This window comes from Chlorocebus sabaeus, chromosome 1 (genome assembly GCF_047675955.1).
Source record: "Chlorocebus sabaeus isolate Y175 chromosome 1, mChlSab1.0.hap1, whole genome shotgun sequence".
Taxonomy (NCBI): domain Eukaryota; kingdom Metazoa; phylum Chordata; class Mammalia; order Primates; family Cercopithecidae; genus Chlorocebus; species Chlorocebus sabaeus.
In genome coordinates this window covers 117,638,436-117,662,748 of record NC_132904.1, presented here as the reverse complement: position 1 = coordinate 117,662,748, position 24,313 = coordinate 117,638,436, and the positions used below count along the sequence as shown (strand labels likewise).

Below are 24,313 nucleotides of genomic sequence, written 5' to 3'. Positions count from 1 at the left end.
AGGTAAGGCAACAGGCGGACGTCCCACAGGCTCTGATCTGCTAGCTAAACTCCCCCAGCTCTGTTTAGATAGCTCTTTCACCCCTAGCCAACTTCCACATCCACTCCTTCATTTCTCTCCTCTAGAGATTGAAGGCCTTGTTTCTGTAGTAACCGTCCCCACCCCCACCCCACCCATCACCACCACCACCAACAGCACACCTTGCCAAATTCAGCAAACCACGTGCACAGTGAGCTGCAGATTTTTTTTTAACCACTCAGTGAGAGAATTTCAGGGAACGAAATATGCAAAGATGAGGTAAGTCATAGGTACAGAGTCTCAGGTTACTCAATTAATTGAGCACAGGTTTAAAACATGCAAGTCCTTCCAAAGACTCCCGGTTTCACAGGACACTCACCCCACTCTGCTGTGTCCCCACTCCCTGCCATCTCGGGCTCCTTGGCTGAGATCCCTGGGCAGCCAGCATTGGCCTTTCTTCCCAAGTCCCTGGAGCAGAGACATGTGGATCTGTCTCGCATGTGTCTCCTGGGCTAATAGAGAAAAGGGGTCCTTAACTATCTGGGACCCTAACCCTATAGCTTGCTATCTCACAGGTACCTATTAAAGTCTTCCCAGCCACAGTTTCCAAGCTAGCCTTTCTCCCCAGGTGGCTCTTAACCCAGGGCCCTCCAGGCTCAACCAGCTCAGACCAGCCTTTCCAATGCCTCTGGGCACAGAGGCTTCCTAAGAGTTAAAAATTTCATCAAGGCCAGGCGCGGTGGCTCACACCTGTAATCTCAGCACTTTGGGAGGCTGAGGAAGGTGGATCATGAGATCAAGAGTTCGAAACCAGCCTGACCAATATGGTGAAACCCCGTGTCTACTAAAAATACAAAAAAAATTAGCCAGGCGTGGTGGCGCGCACCTGCGATCCCAGCTACTCAGGAGGCTGAGGCACAAGAATCGCTTGAACCTGGGAGGCAGAGGTTGCAGTGAGCTGAGATAGAGCCACTGCACTCCAGCATGGGTGACGGAGCAAGACTCTGTCTCAAAAAAAAAAAAAAATCATCATGACACTATGCCTCAGCTCACCAGCCCACCAAAGTCAGAAGGAAATCATCTCAGTAACCCTAAAATATTAAAATCCCAACTGAGGGCCCACCCATTGATTCATGCCCACATTTATTTCACACAAGATTCACCCTAGCCATCTTCCCCCAGGGTTTCTACCCAACAGGCTAGTCTCTCTTCTAAATAATAGAGGTCACATCAGTTACCTTTTTCATTTAAAAACTCCCCAAAAAGGGGGGGACATAATAAACAATATATCAGTCTCTACACAGCACAAATGCATTTGATATAGGTACATCTTTTTATTGCCCTTGTCAGCCACTCAGATTTGGGATATAATCACATCAGCCTGCCTTTCTGAGAATTCGTAGCTGTGTTTTGAATCTAATTCAGGGGACTGGAGATAAATCATTGTGAAGGGTCCTGATTCTCTAAGCTAAGAGCCTGCGGCAGCAGCAGCAGCAATGGCACGCTAAGTTAAAAGGTCAGCCAAGAAGAGGGGGAGGTTTTTATGCAAAGATGAAGACCACACGCCTGTAGTGTTTGTCTTCGTGCCAATCTAGAGGGTTGAAGGGAAGACAGACAGACCCAGCTACATCAAGGTAAATCAACAAGAGCACAGGAAGCAAAGGGCAGGGCAGGGAGATGGCCCCACTGTTAAGGCACTATTTACATCTTTCATTGCTAAACCAGAACATGCAGGGTCTGCACTCCACCTGAGCGAAGCCCAACACGAGGGCAGTGTTTGCGCAAGGCCAGATGAGAAGTGAAGCCAGGAGATTTGGTTCACCCTGTGAATAGCCAGCCTTCATTGACTAAGTGACGGATGGAAGGCGGCAACTATGCAGAGGCATGCCCTAGAGTCAATCACTGGACCCACTTGGCCCTCCACGGTCCCCTGGTAAGTTCCTACCTAGGAAAGAAGGGCCACTATCTCCTGACACTCAACTTGGCAGTCAGCAGCCACCAACACCTAGGGTCTAGACTCGAGCCCTCCACTCTTGCTTTTATTGCCCTGTTTGCGATGCCTACATGAGCAGGTCTTTGCAGGAACTTCTCTCTTGGGTGCAGCAGAGGTTGCCTACGGGTGGGAAGAAGACGCCTCATCAAAGCTTGTGCTGTCTATACAGTAGCCAAGAGCCACATGTGGCTATTTCAACTTTAAATTCATTAAAATTGGCCAGGCGCGGTGCCTCAAGCCTGTAATCCCAGCACTTTGGGAGGCCGAGACGGGCGGATCACGAGGTCAGGAGATCGAGACCATCCTGGCTAACACGGTAAAACCCCGTCTCTACTAAAAAATACAAAAAACTAGCCGGGCGAGTAGCCTGTAGTCCCAGCTACTCGGGAGGCTGAGGCAGGAGAATTGCATGAACCCGGGAGGCGGAGCTTGCAGTGAGCTGAGATCCAGCCACTGTACTCCAGCCTGGGCGACAGAGCGAGACTCCGTCTCAAAAAAAAAAAAAAAAAAAAAAAAAATTCTTTAAAATTAAATGAAAGACACTTCAAATCTTCAGTCACACTTGCCACATTTCACCTGCTCAACGGCCAGATCTCACTAGTGAACGTGGTGAACAGCACAGATAGAGAACATCACTCTCACAGAAAGATCTACCGAACAGTGCCACATCGGAGGGTCCAGGATGCGACCAGGAAGATAGGATCTTCCAGCTCTTGGCTAGTAGCAGTGCAATGGGCACAGATGTTACCGTTATAATAAACCAGTGGGTAACAGAACTTTGTAATTACTTTTTAACACACTATTGTACTTGTGATCGTTATGCAGTCCTATTTTTATGGAACTCACCATAAAATGCACAAAGCATTAGTCATGTTACGGTTTTAAAAAACTGAGCAACTCACAATAACATAGGAGGAAACCCAAATCTTGATCTTGCTCAGGAGTCCATCCTGCCTTTTCTGGTTTTTAGCTTCATCAGCCACTTCAGTACTTGAAGGCCGCCCATGCCACTTCTTCGAAGGCCCAGGGTTCACAGGTCGATAAACCAATAAATTAGGTCGAAATTAACTGTGGTCCATTTTAAATTGAGGGAAATTGATTTTTGCATGTACGTGGCTAGACTGACTATACCATCTGCCAACAGAGTCTGACATACCCAGAAAATGCATAGGAAGGTCCCACATTCATCAACAAAGAGAATGTCTCAACCCCACAGCCCAGACCACCTCTGGAGAAATACTAATCCCTGAATATTCAAACCAAACATGGAGTGAGCTCTCTTCTACTTTCCATCACATTTATTTAAACCCAAATAAATGGAGGAAAGGTCAATGTCATGCCCCCGGTTTTAATACATTTTTATGCATTTAAAACATTTAATACATTTTTATCAACTCTCAATTATCTGCATCTGAATTATTGTCAAAAATTCTAAACTCCAAATTGCCTCTCCCTGAACACATTTATGCCAGCCATTTCCCTTATCAATAGATCAGAGAATGCAAACTCATTTTAATATTCACCTAAGCAAAACTTAATTAGGAAGGTAAATAAATGCTTTTTTAAAAAGACTAAATAAATATATAGCAAAAGCAAATAGATTATTTTTTGGATTATCTGCTCTCCAGATTATGATAAGACTGCCCTCTGTGTCCCTCCATTACAGTGGGTGGAACAAAGCTGGCTCCATCTCTCTGTGTCCTGGGATTCAACAATGACACTACAAAGATGGCTGTCATCTCTAAGGAGGAAAAGACCAAAATCTGACAATGAAATGTTCCTACAACATCTACCTTTTGCCTTGGGATGTTCGTTGCTATAAGGATCTGCCTTGTGGATCCCAAGTCTCAAAGCAATTTATTAAGCATACCACTAACTTCATTTTACAGAACATAGAGAAAATATTCTCGGAAAGAACACAAATTAAAACCAAGATCCATGATCACTGTATTCTGATGCTCTTACAAGCCTGGACTCCACATCTCAAGGGAACTGTGCTCCAGCATCTCTGCAAGTTATAAGAGGGCTACATCAGGCTGCTCTCCTGCTCTGCAAGAACCCTTGAAGTGAAAGGAGAATGACGTTTTTCTCACCTGGCCTGGAAAAAAAGTAATTATCTATTTTATATTATGACACTTCAGGTAATTTTCTAACAATTCACCATCATAATATCACAAATATAATTTAGAGCTAAAGTTAATCTCATTATTCAGGATACCAGGGACTACAGATAACAGGAAGCCACTTATAATTCAAGTTTCAAATTTTATGCACATACCTGTTGTACATGCAGAGACTATTTCTGGAAAGATATACAAAAAGATTGATAACAACAGATGCCACCTGGGAAGGAGCTCTGGGTGAACAGGGGGCACGAGAGGGAAGGAAATTTACTTGTCACTACATACTCTTTTGTACAAATTTTGTTTTGTAAATGTGCATTACCTAAGCAGACAGCTTTTTATTTCATCCCTTGAAATTCCACCTCCTTACTCTTCTCACCAACCCCTTTCCTCCATTCCTTCCACCTCTCAAAGCCTCCACCTTCTGTGCCTCTAACCACGCAAGCTATTTATGAACTAAAAGTGGCCAGAGACTGGGCACAGAGCTCCCTAAGAAAAGATGCCAAGTGGAACCAGGAAGAGTTTTTCAAGGTCACAGTCCTTATTGAGCCAACCCAAGGCCCAAAGCAACTCTTCAGCTACGTAGAAGCCAACCTGAAACAGCAAATTCTTTGCCTCCTCATCTTATTCTGGAAGCATACAGGTCAAACATCCTAACTTCAGAATCAACCGGCCAATTCTTTCCCAAGCAAGTGTATCATGGAAGAATCTACTCAAAAGAGATCTAAAGCTAAACGGTATTCCACCCCCAAAGGAGGCCCTTTGTCCCAGGGTCTTGTGCTGTAATAGACACTTTATTTTCAGTCCCAAATCAGGACACTGAATACTCCCTGGCCTCTAAAATGTAGGAATTATGAAGAGAGAGCTTGTTGGAAGGAAAATAAACCTGTAAATCCTGTTAGGCTTTGTGCTTCATTCCAAAGGATTTTTCCCCAAAACAATACCATTAGCATAAACCAGAATGATAGCCCTAAAAGGGAGGATTCTGTAAAATAGAATCCAAGCTCTTCATTCAAAATAACTCCCACATAGCACAGGAAAATCGGGACTCCACTATCCGTAGGCCATGCCACTTGCATCCTCACTACCAAATAAGCCAACTCATTTTCACTATCCATGTGTGGCTCACTGCATTCCTCCTTATAAATACATTTTATATAATGTGAATTTGCTTCCTACCCTCCAGGCCTCTCTTCTTCCAGGTGCGCTGCTGGTCCACAAATACTCATTAAGGGCCTCCCAAGTGCCAGGGAAACACAAGAGAACTTGATCCATGCCCTTAAGGAGCAAATAGGAAAATGAGACAGTTGAGCAATTCTAACACAAGGCAGCAAGTGCTGCATCCAAGCTCAGAAGAAACTCTTCCCACCGTAGCCTGAGAATACCAAGAGGTATTCCTTGGATGTTAAAGAATGGAATAAGCGCTTTCCAGGCAAGGACGAGAGTCGGGGAAGACCATTTCAGGCAGAGGAAAAAGCAGACATGATGGCGCAGAGATGGAGCTCACTTGAAATCAGGAGGAAATTCAGTGTGGCTTAAATTAGGGAATTCCTCTTCTTGGACTTGGCCTTTTTAAGAAGGGGCTCAACTGCTAAACTTTGCCTTTTTTTTTTTTTTTTTTTTTTTTTTTTTTGATGGAGTGTCACTCTGTCACCCAGGCTGGAGTGCAGTGGCGCGATCTCGGCTCACTGCAACCTCCGCCTCCCAGGTTCAAGCGATTCTCCTGCCTCAGCCTCTTGAGTAGCCAGGACTACAGGTGCCCGTCACCACGCCCAGTGAATTTTTGTAGTTTTAGTAGAGACGGGGTTTCCCCATGTTGGCCAGGCTGGTCTCGAACTCCTGATCTCAGGTGATCCACCCGCCTCGGCCTCCCACGGTGCTGGGATTACAGGTGTGAGCCTTGAACATGGGCAGAAAAGTCCTGATATCTGCCAGCAAATTATTTTCACCACTACAACCACATTTCAGTATCATAAATGTGCCTTTAACTAATCATGGCAGAAGTTTCTCCCCACCTTAGAGAAACTGAGGAGGAAAATGGTCAAAATAACCAAGCCTAGTTTACCCAAGAGGTTAGCAAAGCAGAGGAAAAAGGACCGACATTGACTCCAGCACATGGCTCTTTCTCAAGTGCAAGTATTCCCCTGAGAAAGCCTTCCCTTCTCTTCCCCCTGAAGCTGGTGGCCTTAACATTGCCTCTAGGCCTGCTTCCTTCAGGCAGCTTCTGCTTCCAGCCCTGCTCTGTACTGCCAGTGTCCTCTTAACCTCACTCAAAGGTCAGAGGGCAAGAAGCTGGACAGTGTCTGAGCCCCCCATCCCTTATCGCTGCATCTCCCATGTGCTGCATGTCACAGCCCGTTATCACACCATTGTAGAGTTGTGGCTGGTTTCTTGTGACCATGTTTCCTGGTTCCCGTCCTGGTACACTGACATGCCTGTATCTGCATCTGCTTGTTCTCCTCCTTAAATTGTACATTTCCTAAAAGCAGGAATGAAATTCTATTCCCCACCCCACTGCACCTCCACAGAACCACATTGAAGTCAAGCAGTACTGTCGGAAAACATCACCATTCCTTAGGTTTAAACGTTGAAGGGGAAAGCGGTGAGTATAAAGTGGAACTTGGCTTAAGGCTAAAAGTAGGACCATATAACTTATTGTCACATCTTGACACTTTTGAGAGTGAAGGGGGTGCTATTCATAACCACCAGAGACAACTTAGAAACCAGGTCTGCCCCAGGGAAACACAGAGGCAATGGTCATCCTTGCTAGAAAGATCATTTCAAGTAGATGTCAGTTACTCCAGGGTTCCAAGAGGGGCACCTCAAACCCCTTCAGTCACCAGCCTGTGCTTGCACTCTGAAGTGTCTGCACCAGACAGAACTTGTGACAGAAAGCCCAGCACAGGGAAGTTCTTCCTTTTATCTGACTCAAATCCTTACAGATTCCAATTAATTCCACTTCTTATTAACCTCAGAGCAAGAGGCAACAATGGCATAGGAAGGCAGCCACAGAGAAGAAAACTGTCACCCTTGCATCCTCACCCTCTGGTTAGGAATTCCTCATTATGAGTCTGACTGCTAGTTCCTCCATCCTTCAGCTGAACCAAACTCAATCTGGCTGGCCCAGAAACTCAAAAGCCCAGGGTTTGGAAGTCACTCCCAATGAGAACAGAGTTCATGTCCAACTTGCCCCACATCCCCTGGAGCTTTTCACAAACCAAACCCAAGAAAGAAATGGCACCTGTACGCATATTTTTGAAACCAGAAAGCTTTTTCCTCAACCTAAACTACAGCTTCAGGGGACCTGAGCACTGGGAGGGATTGTCTCCCACCAGCCCCCAACTCCCAGTTCCCAGAATGCTGATTCAAGAGCACAGCAGAGCTGGGCTGACTGGGGAGGCCCAATGAACAAGCAGGCCACTCCTCCTCCTCCTCCCACCCTCCATCAGCCCCGTGCTGTCGTCGCTGTTGAGAGCAAGGACCTTGATGACTTCTTTTTGTTAATACATATATTTGTCATATGGGGTGGGGACGGGGGACAAGGATCTGGGCCCAAGAGGAACTGAGCATGCAGGTTCCTGCAGCCGGTGGCCACCATTAGTTACATGCCCTGGGGCACACATTCTTGCCCAGGGGCCAATAGTGGAGGGAAGTCTAATGCACCCACCCAGTCACCACCATCCTTTCCCCCTTTATACCAGATCTATTTTATTGTAGGAAAGAGGTATTTAAGCAGCACTGCATAAAGACAGGGTGACTGCAATCAAGCAAAGGTCACTGAGACAATGCAGACAAAAACTAGAGGGCAGGCCACCTTCCCGGTATGACCTTGGACTAGTCACTTCACCATTCCATGCTTCAGTTTCCTCACCAACAAAATGACACAATAGGGTGATATGTTTATAAGGTTCGTCCTGGATCCAAGGGTTGAACATTTAACTCTATATATTTCCTGAAGAAATGGCTAAAGTGAAATTAGTGAGAAAAGGCAGAACTCAGGGTAATCTTTTATTAATAATTTCTACTTTAAAAGAAACAATTTGACTCTAGAAAACAAGTGTATTTACCACCTCCTCTGGTCCTACTTTTTCTCCCCTCCCGACTTTATACTTTTGCTGATGTCAATCTTAACTGCAGGACTGGGAATCTCATGAGGCAATAACACGGTCAAATTAATTTTGCCAGTGCTGATCCTAACCTACAAACTCCATCTGCAATTCCTCGCAGTAAGTCTGACCATAAAAGTGAAATTCACGTTACTTATGATCTAATAAACCCATTGCCTGGATAGAAATAAATCACTTATAAAATAATAACGCCCACCAAATTTCCTGCAGTCATTTCAAATCTCCAAGTGCCATGAGGGGTATGCCTCTCCAAAATAAAGTTATCTTGAAGGGGGTGGGAGAGTCAGTATCTTGAAGGGTGGGAAGAAGGAATGGAGAGCATCTCATACCCTAGCCAAAAATCAAAAATTAAAAATTCAGCCCTTACACACGCACATACACCTCTTGTCTGACTGTACAGAGACAGTCGACGAGCTTTCAGGTTCGCCCACCTTATTGTGCTAATAACGCTAAGTGTGGAAACCCCCACCTCGTGCTGTTCTGTGTAAGCGTACCGCAACTGCAGGGTGCTCGCCTCCACTGCCAAATGATGGTACACTAAAGAAAGCCCGTTTTTTATCCAGATGTAAAATGAAGCTGCACCCCTCCTATACCTGCCGGAAACTACAGCGTTCTGCACACACCCTGGGGTAATACGCACTGCACCCGGCGAGTTACCTGGAATACGTTTACTAAATCGACAGGAAGAAGGAAAGATCAATGTGATTCAAGTGCTGACGGTTGTACTCGTGAAGGAAAAAAACAAATGCAAGCCGGGAAGTCCCCAGTGGTGCCTGCACCTAGGAAGCGACTGCAACGGATGGATGCGGGGGTGAGGAAGTGCAGGGAGAGGAAAAAACTGGAGGGAGGCGGGTTGCAAAACTGCTCACCTGTCCGTACACCTTGATGGGCTCGGGCTGCAGGGCAGCGCTCCGTTTCCTCCGGAGCGGCTTCTCGTCCGCGCGGCTCGCCCCCCTGGCATCCCCGCGCGCCCACAGCCGCAGCTCGCGCGGGTCGCCCTGCACCACGAGGAAGCCCCGGTCCTGGGGCAAGGGCGCACGGCCGCCGTGCAGCCTCTGCGTCCAGACTTCGCAGAGAGCTCCGGGCGGCAGCAGCGCGACCAGGGTGAATAGGAACGGGAGTCGCGACTCCCTCCTGCTGCTCCGTGTCGCCATGTTCGGGCGAACGCTACTGCAGGTGGCGCCGCCGCCAGGAGAGAATGTGCAGCGCGAGGCCAGGAGAGCCGCTGGGCCGGGGCCGCGCGCGCCGCTCCCGGGGCTCCAGGCCGCCCGCGCCGCTCCGGGCCACCCTGCTGCGCCCGCCGCCGCTGGCGCCAGGTCCCGCTCGGTTCGGCGCAGCGCCGTCACGTGTGAGGCTCGCAGCGCGTCCCCTTCGCGCACTTTCTGCGCTCGGCGGCGACTCCGGCCCCTCCCTGGCGCGGGGATGGGGAAGTTAAGGCAGCAAGCGCCGACGAGGGTGCGTCCCCTTCCCTGGCGGGCACACCTCCTTGTTCTCCCTGCAGGAATGAAGAGTTGCGTGGGGCTCGCTCGTTTTCTCTGGAGTTAATTGCCTCCTATACAGGGTCGTGTCGAGGTCGTCCTAAACCGTGGCCACTTTCCTGAGTGCACAGCCCTCAGTCCCGTCACAAGACCACCTCCCCCCGGCCCCGGCCTCATCCCCCCCTCCATGGGAGAGCCCAGAGCCACAGAATTAGCTCCTAGAACGCAGCCAACAAGTCAGAGTCCAGATGAACGCGCTCCATTGGGAAACTCAGTTTTTCATCTAGTCTGGGCACCAAAACGTATTTGCAGGGGCCACAGCAAAAACTACCCTTTATCAAGCTACATGCCCCTGCCTGAAGCACAGCAAATAAACATTCTGCACAGAGGCAGTAAAACCAAGGGTACATCTGACAAAGAATGCACCACACCTGGACAATTATTACACAGCTATACAGGGTGTGCTTGCACGCACGCATGAATACCTGTGCGTGGCACAGGGCCCCAGCGGTGGCTTGCTTATGATCCCTCCAAGGTGACCAAGCACTGAGCCACCCTGCCTCAGCAGTAAAATAGACACATTTACCAGTCCCTTCAACCCACAGCCAGGAGCTAGGCAAACACCCACAGAGGAGGGAGGACACACTTTAGATTAACTCTACATTCAGCTTGAAGAGCCAAACTCTGTGAACTGCAGGAGATAAAACTTCTGCCATGGAACTGCTAAGGTACGCCCAAGGAAAACATTTTTTTTGCAGGTTAGTGGGAACAGCCAAGGTCTATGTACTACTGCAACCTTTCCTGTTTCATTTTATGTTTCACTGCCCTCTGGACTCAGATCCTGGTTTTTGATAAGAATAAAGACACAGCAAGCAGGGCTGAAAGGGAGACTACCTCTACAGTTGCATACAAGCTGTTGTTCAGGGGAAGGACGGGATGGTCAGTTCAGTTTTCCAACAATGTTCCTCATCTCCAACAAGCCACGGTAGCCTGATTCCTGTGCCTGCCCACTCTAGTGCTTTTCAGTCAGCTTACCAAAGCCCCCTCCCTCTACCCAGGACTACCACTGACAACCTGCCAGAGGCAGGCCAGCTTGCCTCATCTCCCTGAAGCCAGCATTCGACCACCCCACCCTACCCCATGCCAGACTTGCTGGAGACCTCTGCCTCCGATTCTGCACTCTCCCACCTCCTCCCACGCCCGATTTTCTCCCCAAGTCAGATGATGTCTTTCTGTCCATCTCAACATAATTACAGAACCACCCAGTTCTCCCCACCAAGCAAATCATGCATTCTCTATGTTAACTACCGTGCTTTGTTCATTATACATTGTATACAGGTATCAAAATATCACACTGTGCCCGGTGTGATATTATTGGGGTGCCTTCATCCTGCACCCCAACTTTGATGGTGTTTCAGAGGGATGGAGGAAGTGGTAGCTTGTTTACAACCCAGAGCTGGTTTTGAAGCTGAGAGGAACTCCTTGCTCATATTGTGCAATTCAGCTCTAACTCATATATATATAACATATATATTTGTTATACACAAATATATGTCAATTAAAAATAGTAATTCAAACAATCATGCATCCTCCAAGAAAACCACTGAACCACTGTCACCTCCTACCCCTCATCTAGATCAGCTCTGTCTGGTCAGCATCACCTTACCAGGAAGGGACAACCCCATGGTCTCTCAAGACCAGCAGCAAAGGTATCTCTACTCCCATTTAGCCCTCAAAGGAAAATGAAGGGAATATGGCTAAAGTGAGAACATCCTGTAGAGGAGTCAGTTATTGGGGGTTTTCCAACATGTATTTAACGAGAACCTTCTCTACAAGAGCAAGTGTCAGAGTCCCAGCAGAAAACAGAGACAGGAGTCTCCTAAGTGTGGATTCAAAGATGGAGATCTGTTTGCCCACACCAACTGCTGGCTGAAGGTTCAGATGGCCCCTTGCAGAGAAGGACTAGTAGGGCAGGGCCAGCTACTTGCTCATTTTGATGTTGATTTGCAATTTGGATGCTGGAGAATTGGTAAGAATATTCAAACATGGTTCATGTACTCCTTGCAAGCCCTCCTATCTAATCATTATCTACATTCCAAACCATTCTCAGGTGGATAATCAGCAACCCCCCAAGACTGTGCCTGCTGCACAACTACAGGGCACAGTGGAAGACACGCTGAATTTTGAGTCAGAAGGTTGACTTTCTAGCTATGGGGACTTGGCCAAACCTACTGAGAGCTTCAGTTTTCTCATCTGTAAAATAGGGATCTTAATCCCTACAAATCTCACAGGACTGCTGAGAGTACCAGATGAGGTAAGTATATGAAATAGCTGTGCAAATTTGTGTGAAGGCCTCCAGAGAGAAATAGTGCATGCAGGTGGCATTACAGACATAGATTCTAGTCCTGGCTTTGCAACCAAATTATTACGTGATTTTTTTTTTTTTTTTTTTTTTTTTGTCTTGATCATCTTGCCTCTCTGGACATTGATTTCTTCATAAGTTAAATGAAAAGACACCTTTCAGCCCTGACCACTCCCAAACTGGGTCATGAGATAGGAGCAGTCACAGACAAGGTCACCCAGGACAGGAGTTAGAGGTGAATTGTGCAATATGAGTGAGGTGTTCCTCTCAGCTTCAAAACCAGCTCTGGGTTGTAAACAAGCTACCACTTCCTCTATCCCTCTGAAGTAACAACAAAGTTGGAGTGCAGGATGGAAGGCAGTACCCCATCGTCCTCTGTCCCAGCTTGCATGGCCTTGCTCGGATGCTGCCCAGCATCATGATGAAAACATGCATGGCAATGTCATGATAGACTCACAGCTGTGGATGAAACAGTCTTAAGCCTGTTGTCAGACTTTAAACTGCCCTCCTCTGTCTTGCTACCCATCCCAGGCCACTGGAGATGGAGGTAGAGGACAAACACACAGAGGTCACAGTGTCCCACATTTTTATCCAGATGGAGTCCTGTTTAAAATAGCAGCAAGGACAGCCACGAAGAGGAAGAAACTCCCCAAAGCCTAATTTGACTTCTTTCTGTTCTTTCTCATCCTGTGGCCTTCTCACATGCTCACCTCCTGGCTGGCCAACTTCTATTCATCCTTCAGGTTTCAGAGCAGCCTCCTTAGGCACCTAGGCTAGGTTATAGCCCTCACTCCAAGGCTCTAGTCCCCTGTAGCCTTTGATACTTCCTCTCTGGTCACTGGCTTAATCTCCATCTTCCTCTTAATCTACAAGCAGCAGAATGGCAAAACCAGTCTACCTCATTCATGTCTCTATGCCCAGTGCCCAGCTTACTCTTGGCACATGGTGGCACTCAATATTTATAGGGTACATGTATTTAAATGAAGGTGAGAAGTGATACCCCCTTTGTCCTGGTGGCAATGGTTGGTTAAGGGGCCAATATCGTTGAATCTCAGATCTTTTCTTACCACCATCTGCTTCCCACCTCTTTTTTTCCCCCATAACAGGCCTCTCTGAGTCACACAACCAGACCAGAGTCATTAAAACAGAAAAGCGACTTCCCTGCCCTTAGGATAGTAAACATTGTTCCCTCTTCCATGTTACTTTGGCCAAATAACTACCATTTACCTCACCAGCTCAGGCAAAATAGCAATACCCGCCTGCCCCCAAAGAAATAACTCCTTCTGCTGTTGCCAAAATCTGCTTCAGTTAGGAAAACGTCCAAGATAATTGATGAGGTTTAAAATACAAATGCACCCAGAGCATAGAATAAGTAACTTATATTCTCACTCTTGATTAAATTAAATCCAAAGAGGAGTTTCTGGAAATAGCAGTAACTTATTTTGCATAGCAGTGATCTACATTTGCATAACATTATAACAGCATTATCTATCTCATTCCATCCTTCAGCAACCCTTTGAAGTGGGCCAAAGCAAGAATTATTGTCACCCCCATTTTACAGACCTTAAGCGCTGAAATTCAGAAAGGAAGACGACTTGCTTTGCCTAAAGTTAAACAGGCTTGCTAACTTACTGTTAGTAAGGGATAAATTTGAACCCAGCCTCTCTTTTTCTGCCACATCTGATACCTCCCTTAGGAAGAGAAGAGCTGGTATTTCAAGTCCTGGGTATAGTGGAACAGCAGGAACTAGGACAGAAAGAAGGAAAGGGAGTGGCTCTAGGTCTCACCTCCTTCACAGCTCAGCCCTGCTTTATCAGCGCTGTCTCCCTTCCCAGGTACCTAGCCTAGGTGAGATGCTGTATCTGCTTGACCCTCAGGCCCTGATTGGGACAAGTTAGCAATAATGTTACAGTTACAAAGCTCACAAGTCCAGTCCTGTTTTCTGTACTTTTCTAGGAGATGAATTTAGCGAGGGATTTGGTTTCCAATGTGTTCCAAAACCTGTGAAAGAGCACGAGTTTTAGAAGGTGCCCTCAGACGGGCACAGTGACCTATGCCCTTAATCTCAGCACTTACGGAGGCTGAGGCGGGAGGATCGTTTGAACCCAGGAGTTCGAGACCAGCCTGGGCAATGTGTCGAAGCCCCACTTCTACAAAAAATAGAAAAATAAGCCAGGCACGGTGGCACATGCCTGTAGTCCCAGCTACTTAGGAGACTGAGTGGGGAGGATCACTTGAGCCCAGAAGGTCAAGGCTGCAGTGAGCTGAGATCACACCACTGCACTCCAGTCTGGGTGACAGAGACCCTATCTCAAAAAAAAAAAAAGCCCTCAAGTTTTGGTTCCACTGTTTACCCTTGTCTGGTCTTTCATCCCTGAGTAAATCAACTTCCTGAACTTCTATAACAGGAAAGCATTTAGACCTTTCTCACAAAGTGTGTGAAGTGGGAACCTAGAAGTTTTGCATAATTATGTAGACCCAAGGACAAACCTCCTGAAGTAAGACAATGGGTGGCTGAGGGTCCCCAGGAAATTACCTCTTTCCCTGGGAATATAGAGGAGTAGGACTCCCCCTCCTGGGTTTGAAGTGAATGAGAGGAACTTAAGCTGAAGATTCTTTGAAAATCCCTGTGTAATTACATATTAAGGCCTGTATCTTCTTCCCTTGAGGCCTTTGCAGTACATTCAGTGGGGATGCATGCGCTAGGCACAGACGAGCCTAGAGATGTGACCAGTCAGCTTGGACACAACATAATTGAAATGTGATGTTTTATTTCAGCAGATGCCTCTGCACTCTCGTAGGGCCAGCAAGACAGGGAAAGCAGACAGTCAGACTAGCTTTTTGGCCCACCTCTCCTGGATACATTCCTTTTCCTTTTTTTTTCTTAAGACAGAGTTTCTGTCACCCAGGCTGGAGTGCAATAGTGTGATCTCGGCTCACTGCAACCTCTACCCCCTGAGTTCAAATGATTCTCCTGCCTCAGCCTCCTTAGTAGCTGGGATTATAGGTATGTGCCATCACACCTGGCTGATTTTTGTATTTTTAATAGAGACAGGGTTTCACTATGTTGCCCAGGCTGGTCTCAAACTCCCGACCTCACGTTATCTGCCCACCTTGGCCTCCCAAAGTGCTGGGATTACAGGCATGAGCCACCATGCCTGGCCTTCTCTTGGATACATTCTAACAGAAACCTAGGATCTCCCACACCCCTTTTCCAGTCAGAACAGATCAAAATGTTCTCCCTCTGGCCTTGTTTATTCACTAACTAAAAGGCCACTTCTTGACCTCTTCCTGGATTTCCCCCAACCACCCATGGAGGCCCTGAAACGCTTTAGGTTTCTTTTGAGATGTTGATCATGTTCTGCCTTCCATTAGAGCAACCATTTTAGTGCTTACCTCCTTTTCTAATTAGTAATGATGTCTTGGAGTCTGTTCCCCTGTCTTGTACTTAACAGAGACAGACTAGATCCTACAGAATAGAAATGAAAGTGAAGCGAGTGGTGAGAGGGAATTACCCCCACCCCCGTTCCTCATACCCTGCGGCAGTTGGTTCTGGAAAGAGGAACAATTTTCAATCAATACTCTGGGGAGTCTGAATTTTCCATTCTAGCTTTCACTCCAAAGAATGGCAGAGAGACCTCTGAGGGCCTGTCAGCACCGGGAGAGCCAGCCCGAGCAAAAAGGGAGTCTTTTCCCTGCAACATATTTTTATGCATGTCCTAGTCATCATCTGCCCAGTAATAGGCTCAAATGTCTATAAAGGACACAGCCACTAACTGCAAGGAGCTTGAAGAAAGAGAAGAAAGATAAACATGAAACTAGCAGAAGTATGTAAATACAAAAAGAATTCTGTCTTGGGTGGGGAAAAGATGAGTACTGGCTTTGGGGAGGGTGATGGGCAAACTCTCTGGAGAATAAGACGTTTTGAGCCGTGGTTTCAGGTGTGTGTGCGGTAGCTGGGACAGGACAAGCGGAGAAGGCTAAAGTGCTCTGGTTCCAGGAGGAAGCAGGAAGTTATTTTCAGCATCCGAGGAGGAGGAAAGGTTTCAGGATAGAGTGGCAGCAAGGTAGGGTGTGGGAACAAACAGGTGGGTTGGTGCCTGCTATGGGAGGCTGGGAAGGCCAATGGAGAGAGACACCAAAGGAGAGCTGTGGGGACAGCAGAAGCTGGGGTGTGAGTGCCCAGCTCGTCCCTTTCAGCACGGCAGTGGAGGGATCTGTGGAAGCCATGCAGCCAGGGGTTCTGAGAAGCGCTTCTTCCAGCATCTGTTTCACCAGGGCCACAACACGTGTTCCAAATGCCACTTTCGCCCGTCTCCTGCTATAGCTCAGGAGAAGTGGGAGGACCTATGTATCATGCATATCATCTCCCAGAGGGTGCGACAGATCATACCTGTCACTGTGCGCCTTCTCTAAATCCATCACCCTGGAAATTTTACGTGGTGTCATCAGCTGATTTAACACCTGTTAAAATCATCATTCCCACCAGACTCAAAACTGCAAGTGCTTTTAATGAGGCTCCACATAAAAGAATACATTTTCTCAGAGCCCTTAAACAAATTACATTAAATCCTCCACACCAAATAAATTATTGAAACAGCGATTAGAGTTTGGATCGTACCAACAGACCTGCTCAGAGGCAAATTTTCAAACTGCCCAACAACCTAAGCAAAGAGGTGAGTGAAAAATTCGTTCCTTTTCAATAGTTATTTCAACAGAAGCTTCAGTGCTAAATTAGCAGTGAGTTTTGTGTATGAATCTTCTTTGAAATCTAACATTATGTAAATGAAAAACCCAACACAGCGCAAATTAAGACTATTCTTAATTCTAAAAGGCTGCTATTCTGTGATAATGACGCCATGGAAGACTTTACAGTCTGCCAACCATGGAGTGTGGTTCCTGCTCCCCCATCTGTCTTGGATGCCTCCCAGCAGGGGGACACCCACTGTGTCCTCATTTTTTTATCCTGCCCAGTGAAGTTAGATCCTGTCCACCCTTCTGCCCCTCTCCCACCTCATAATTTAATCTTGCCCAGATCATTTAATCACCTAAAATGGAACGAGAGATTGAAATGGGCTTAACCTGCATCCATGTGCAGTGCAAAGTACTAGAGGCGTGACGTCAGGAGCCCACTCACCTGGGTTTATATCCGGCTCTGCCACAGACCAGCTGGATCTGCTCAGGCACCTTCTCAGAGCCTAAGTTGCTTCATCCGTAGGTAAATATGAATTACCTACATCTGCAGGTTTAAAGGATTAATTGAGATTATACATGTCAATGGTTTAGAAAGAACTCCTGGCACATAAAACTTGTTCAGCGAATGATGCCTATTGTTATTAAGGGAAGCTCGGGTTAGGTATTGTTGGTAAGTCAATTTGGCCATTCAGCAATTGTTAAGTTTTTATTCAGGTTTGTACATGTCCCTTCAACCTCGCTACTAGGTGATATGTTGCTATAAAAACTGAGATTAGTTTTTATAAATTAAACCATGTTTCTCTCTCTCTCTCTCTCTCACACACACACACACAGACACACACATTTCTTAGCAAGCAGGTTAGAGGCCATCACACAGCCTGTACCAGAAGGCTCAGGGCACCCCTAAAACCTTTACAGGAAAACCTAGACCCCAAACAGATGTAGCGGTATTCTGAGGCCAGGATCCACCAAACTCCTGGTCAAATCAGGGAACAGTTTCCCTTTAAGTGGAGAGACAAAAGACCAGATGAATTCAACAGCTCTGGAGGAGGAATCAGCCTGCTGGGCCTCCTGGATTCTTACATCTTGTCCAAGCAAGCCCGCTCCAGCTATGTTTCTTGAGCAGCACTAATTTCACCAATGAAAAATAATTAATATCCCTTATGCTAATTAATACACCTTCTGATTCACACGTACTTGATGTTCTCAGCGCAGCTCCCTGAAAAGCCTGAACTCCTGACCAGGATGCTTCAAGTGCCGGTCGCATTTAGAGCATGGATTTCTGATGAAGTCCCTTCAAAGGTGAACTGTACACCCCCAGCACGGATTAAAGTTAATGTATACACATATACATGACTCTGTTTATATTGAAGTATTTAAAATCTACTACAGACAATATAGCAACTATGAATAAGGAAAAGCTTCCGACATCAATGGAACAGGAGAGTGGTATAAAACCATGGCTTTTCCTCCAGTGGGAATATTCATGCCTTAGGTTCTTGTCTGTTTGACATGGCATTGTGAGAATTTATTTCAGATATGCCACTGTCAACAGCCAGATATGGCCGTGTTTGGGCAGCAACCTGGGGCAGTCGTTTGTCCTAACCAGGAATTCATGCCTCAAGGGTGGTCAGCCAGCACTAGAAAGTCCAACGGTAGCTCTAAATCTCAATCAATACAAGTGATTTTTTACTAATTAGCACAACAAATGTGGAGAATGAATTTTCACTAGTAGCTTGTTAGATTAGTAAGTATTAGAAACAGGCTCTCATTAGTAAAGTCAGAAGTATTCAAGACATATGGCTTGTCAAAAATATTTTATAGACACACTATTCCATCCCATGTCTTCTTGTCCTCTAGCCTCAGAGATGCCAATGGAGTCTTTTTTTTTTTTTTTTGAGACAGAGCCTCGGCTGGGCGTGGTGGCTCACACCTGTAATCCCAGCACTTTGGGAGGCCAAGCAGGTGGATCATGAGGTCAGGAGATCAAGACCATCCTGGCTAGCAAGGTGAAACCCCGTCTCGACTAAAAATACAAAAAATTAGCTGGGCGTGGTGGCGGGCGCCTGTGGTCCCAGCTACTCTGGAGGCTAAGGCAGGAGAATGGCGTGAACGCGGGAGGCGGAGCTTGCAGTGAGCCAAGATCACACCACTGCACTCCAGCCTGGGCGACAGAGCGAGACTCCCTCTCAAAAAAAAAAGAGACATAGCCTCACTCTGTTGTCCAGGCTGGAGTACAGTGACACAATCCCAGCTCACTGCAACCTCTGCCTCCCAGGTTCAAGCAATTCTCCTGCCTCAGCCTCCTGAGTAGCTGGGACCACAGGTGTGCACCACCACGCCCAGCTAGTTTTTATATTTTTAGTAGAGACAGGGTTTCACCGTGTTGCCCAGGCTGGTCCCGAAATCCTGACCTCAAACAGTCCACCTTCCTTGGCTTTCCAAAGTGCTGGGATTACAAGTGTGAGCCACTGCGCCCAGTCCCAGCTGAGTCTTAATCCCTAGCTCTTCCTGTGTCCTTGTGTTTAAGGATTCTAGTTGCTTGTTACCAATCATAAGTTTAACTGAATGCCGACTCTGGAATGTTGCATCTACATCTAGTAAAGCACATTCAAGTAAGGTGCAATGAAAGCACCTAAAAGATTGCTGAGAGACTTCCTATGCCTTGTTGCTAATACATATTTACTTAATAAACATCTGCCTGTATAGCAGAATCTTGTGCAAGGTTTGCTATCATTAAAATCTGGCTGTGAAGTTGTGGAGGAGTAACTAAACCTTATGTGCTCCAACTTGGCAGCTACTCTATCAATCAAAAATAACTAATGATTGGGCATGAATAAACTTATCTAGCTCAATTTCAATATGTTACTCAGTGCTCCTGTTGGAAAACCAGGGTAAGAGTAGGTGTAGTGGCACACAGGTTTTTAGGATCAGTGGATTAGTTAGGATAAAACTTTAGCTGCATGCCACAGAGACCCAAAATGATGGTGGCTTACACAAGACAAAAGCTTATTTCTCCCACACATTAGCTGGTGTCTCTGCTGTAACTCCATGCAGCTGTCGGTAGTTCAGGCTCCTTCTGTCTCATTGCTGTGCCATCCCAGGGTGCCTCCTTTGTCTGTATGATCCACAATGGCTCACCAGAACATCCTCAAGTCATCCAGTGGGAAGGAGAAAGGGCACAAGCCAGTGCATACACATCACTTCTGCTCACATCCCATTTGCCAGAACTTAGTTTCATGATCACACCTACCTGCAAGGGATGCTGGGAAATAGAGGCCTTATTCTAAGCATCCATGTACCCAATTACAAATCAATGGTTCTCCATCTCCTTTTCCAGCTTCTTCAGGCTCTTTGACTTCAAATCCAGCACCTTTCCCAGCTGGTGCTCGTGACCCAAGTATGGCTTCTTTTCCAAGAGGGATGAATCCCACTGGCACAGGTGCAGTTTCTTTCCCAAGGCCTGATGGCCTCTTGGGGCCAGGCCCAGGCCCAGGACCCACCCTAAAGCCTAGGACAGGGGCTCTGCCAGGCCCAGGGCCTCTGTCTAACCCTAGGTTAGGGAGTCTTCCAGGACCAGGTCCTATGTCCAATCTAAGGGCAGGTGGTCTCCTGGGAGCAGGTCCTGACCCCAGAAGTGGTGGTCCCATGGGCCCTGGATTGGACCTAACATGAAAGCAGGTGTTCTGTTGACCTCTGGGAATGGTCCTCCCAATCCTAGGCCAGTTGGCCTGGGCCCAGGACAAAACCCCAATCTGAGATCAGGCATTTTAGAGACAAACCCTGCCCCCAGGTCAGGCGTGTTTCCAGGCCCAGGCCTTGGGCCCAACCCAAGACCAAGTGGTCTGGGCCTGAGCCCTAATCTAGATGCCAGAGCAGGTGGCCTCTTGGGCACAGGATCTGGTCTTAAGAATGGCTGGACCTCAAGGCCTCGATCTTGCCCCCATTCTAAGAGCAGCAGGTCTTTTAGGAGCAAATTCAGCTTCTTTCTCACAGGCTTCTGGAAACATGGGCACAAGCCCCCTCCATGGCAAGAGTACCTGGTCCCCATGGGCCCAAACTCGGGTCCTGGCTCTTGGGGAATTGGCCTTCCATGGCCAAATCCATCTCCCATGTTAAGGGGCCCTGGCCCCATAGGCCCTAATTCAGCTCATTTCTCAAGGTGAGGCAGCCCCATGGGGGTAAATGCCAATTCTTTTCCCAGGGGAGCGGGTTCATCTGCCTTCTCTCAGTCTTCTGGCACATTGGCATCAAACCCACCTACCTTCCAAAAGTCTGCTGGCCTCCAGGGCTCAAATCCAACCATTTTCCCAAGAGCCTCTGGGCCACTTGGCCCCAACCCAGCTAACTTCCCAAGGGCCGCTGGCCTGCAGGGTCCAAGTCCAACTACCCTACCAAGGTCTACTGGCCCATTAGGCCCTGGTCTGTTCAGATTATTCTTGACCTCCTTCCTCCTGAGTATGGAACGGGACCCCTCTTGAATGAAGGTCTTCAAGAAAGAAGTATTAAGGGAGAGCGTGATCTTTCCAGGCTCATGGCTTGCTTTGGGAGAAAGAAATTCTAGTTTCTATGACCCACCTTGGGAAAGAGGAATTCTGGTTTCTAGGAGTCAGGAGAGAAAAGGGACAAGAGACAGGAGGGCAAGAGAAAGTCAAGATAACTTGTTTCTGAGGCTGCTGGTGGGGCTTTCCCATCTTCTTCAGTTCCGAGTCTCTGCATGCCATCCTCTGGCCCTCTGGAGTTTTTTGTTTATTTATTTATTTAGAGACAGGGTCTCACTCTGTCACCCAGGCTGGAGTGCAGTGGCATGCTCTCGGCTCGCTGTAACCTCCACCTCCTGGGTTCAAGTGATTCTCTTGCTTCAGCCTCCCAAGTAGCTGGAATTACAGACCATGTACCATCACGCCCAGCTAATTCTTATACTTTTAGTAGAGACAGGGTTTCTCCATGTTGGCCAGGCTGGACTTGAACTCCTGACCTCAAGTGATCTACCTGCCTTGGCCTCCCAAAGTTCTGAGATTACAGGCATGAGCCACCATGCCCACCCTGGGGTATCATTTTCTGAGCCCTGGCAAGCTCCTGAGCACTACCAAATCCCATTGTCCCCGGCACCATGCCTCCCTGCCCAGAACGCTGTGAATTTCCCCGAGGATCCAATAACTAAAATATTAATTAATGTCTGGTCTGCTAGGGGCCTCCTAGACTCTCATCCACTCCAGTGGCCTGTGTCCATTCTGACTGGCCAATGCCCTTGTCTTACTGAGTTTTAAAAAATTCAAATATAACTTGTGGCAGCAATGTCTGGAAATCATATTTTATGCAAAAGTTGAAGAAATGAGATACTTAACTTAGAATAGAGGAGATTTAGCAGAAGGCCAACTCAGCCATTATCTTTAAACATTTATATTAATAATCACCGTCTTTACATGTTATTGTAAGTGCCTGTTATGTGCCAGGATTGGATCTGAACTCAGTGCTGTATTTGTGCTCTCTCAGATTCTCAAAGCAATCCCGTATGGTAAGAATTATTTTTATTTTACTGACAAAGCTGCTGAAGATCAGAGACATTGAGTTACTCATAGAAGATATACAGACAGATCCAAGATTCAAACCCCTTGGGTGTCTGGCTCCAAAGTGGAAGTTTTCTCCATGGTGCCAAAGGACTCGTAAACAGAATGTGCAAAGGACTCTTACAAATCAATAATAAAAAGACAATCAATTTTTTTAAACAGGCAAAAGACTTAGATAAACACCTCATTAAAGAGAATGTGTGCATGGCCACTGAGAACATAAAAAAGATGCTTAGCATTGTTGGTCGTCAGGGAAGTGCAGATTGAAAATGCAACGGGATACCACTACACACCCACCAGAATGGTTAAAATTTAAAAATTTTAGCAGTACCAAATGTTAGAGAGGCTGTGAAGCAGCAGGATGTTTTATGCATGGCCAGTGAAAGTATAAAATGGTAGAGCCATTTGGAAAACTGATATTTTCTCATAAATATTCACCTATCATGTGATCTAAAAATTCCAAAAGAAATGAAATTTTATGTCTACAAAAAAAGTTGGATAAGAATATTCTTTGTGGCTTTATTTATTTTGTTATTGTTGTTGAAACAGAGTCTTGCTCTGTCGTCCAGGCTGGAGTGCAGTGGCGCCGTCTCGGCTCACTGCAACATCCACCTCCCGGGTTCAAGCAATTCTTGTGCCTCAGCCTCCCGAGTAGCTGGACTACAGGCATGTGCCACCACGCCTGGCTAATTTTTGTATTTTTAGTAGCGATGGGGTTTCGCCATATTGGCCAGGCTGGTCTCGAACTCCTGACCTTGTGATCTGCCCGCCTTTGGCCTCCCAAAGTGCTGGGATTACAGGCATGAGCCACCACGCCCGGCTGTGGCTTTATTTCTAAAAGTCAGACTTTGGAAACAATGCCAGTGTCTATCAATAGACTAAAGAGATAAAATGAGATTTTTCATACTGTGAGGTATTACCCCACAATTAAAAGGAACAAACTATTAATGCACACAACAACATAGATGAATCTCAACAACATTATGTTAAATGAGAAGCACCAGACACAAAAGAGTACACACAATGAATGACTCCACTTACGTGAAGTCTAGCAACAGGAAAAACTCATCTATGGAAGTAGAAATCAAAAGATTCGTTGCCTGTGAGAAGGTAGAGGGGGGGTGGGCCATAGGAAAGGAGCATGGGAAAATTTTTTGGGTGATGGCAATTTTCACATTTTGATTAAACAATTAAGTTTAATCAAATTATACACTTAAGGTCTGTGCATTTTACCATATGTAATTATGCTTTGAATAAAAATAAAATAAAGGGATGAAATGAGTTGCTTCTTCTAGTATTATGCTTTGGCACTGGAAGTATTTAAGCTAGACTAATGCTTGTCAGAGATATTGTGGATGCTTCGAATTGGGGGTTCAGATTAAGCAATTAAAAAAAAGCCCTCAGATTTTAAGACTTCGGTGTGATGCTTGACACGTGATGCTGAACTAATCATGTATTTTGGAAAAGGCAAAACCTGCATTCATCTTCTATTTTGGAGAACTCCACGTAGATATGGAAACTTAGGTTACCAAAAAACTTTCTTGAATCTGTTTATTCTTCTTTTCTGAAATTCTTCCCCTATTTACCATTACCTCTAACTACTTGCCTCCTGAAACGCAAACCTTTAGCCACTCTATATTCCTATGTCTTAGAACATGTGGTGTTTGCACGTTTCCTTTGTTAAACATCCTCCCTACCCCAACTTCCCATCAACTTCTGCCCTTCCTTGAAACTACATAGAAGTCAACTGCACCAGTAAGACTACCCTATAAGCCCTGTGGGCCCACAGTTTGAGTCTATTTTTGAGTCTAGATTACCTGTAACATAGCAATTATCCCAGGCTAAATGATACCAAGGTCCCTTCCAGCTCAAAGAGTCTGGCTCTTTAGACAGGGGAATCTGGGCTTGAAGAATGAAGAGAAACAACCAAGCCATCAGCAGTAGCAT

The 24,313-nt window shown here is 46.5% G+C and overlaps 1 protein-coding gene, 1 long non-coding RNA gene and 1 pseudogene across 2 annotated transcripts in view; 2 read left to right on the top strand and 1 right to left on the bottom strand.

Annotated features, from left to right (window-relative positions):
* Positions 1 to 9,706, bottom strand: part of SORL1 (sortilin related receptor 1) — a 178,198-nt gene extending 168,492 nt beyond the window's left edge. The window contains exon 1 of the mRNA XM_038005081.2: positions 9,131 to 9,706. Coding sequence (XP_037861009.2) covers positions 9,131 to 9,415 — 285 coding nt within the window. The 5' untranslated portion in view covers positions 9,416 to 9,706. The remainder of the gene's footprint in view (positions 1 to 9,130) is intronic.
* LOC140712975 (uncharacterized) lies at positions 200 to 24,069 on the top strand. Its single transcript, XR_012094852.1, has 3 exons — positions 200 to 9,072; positions 11,850 to 12,053; positions 22,293 to 24,069. It is a non-coding gene; the product is annotated as an uncharacterized lncRNA (long non-coding RNA).
* On the top strand, positions 16,227 to 21,215 carry LOC119626630 (uncharacterized; annotated as a pseudogene).
* Positions 24,070 to 24,313: the final 244 nt, after the last annotated feature.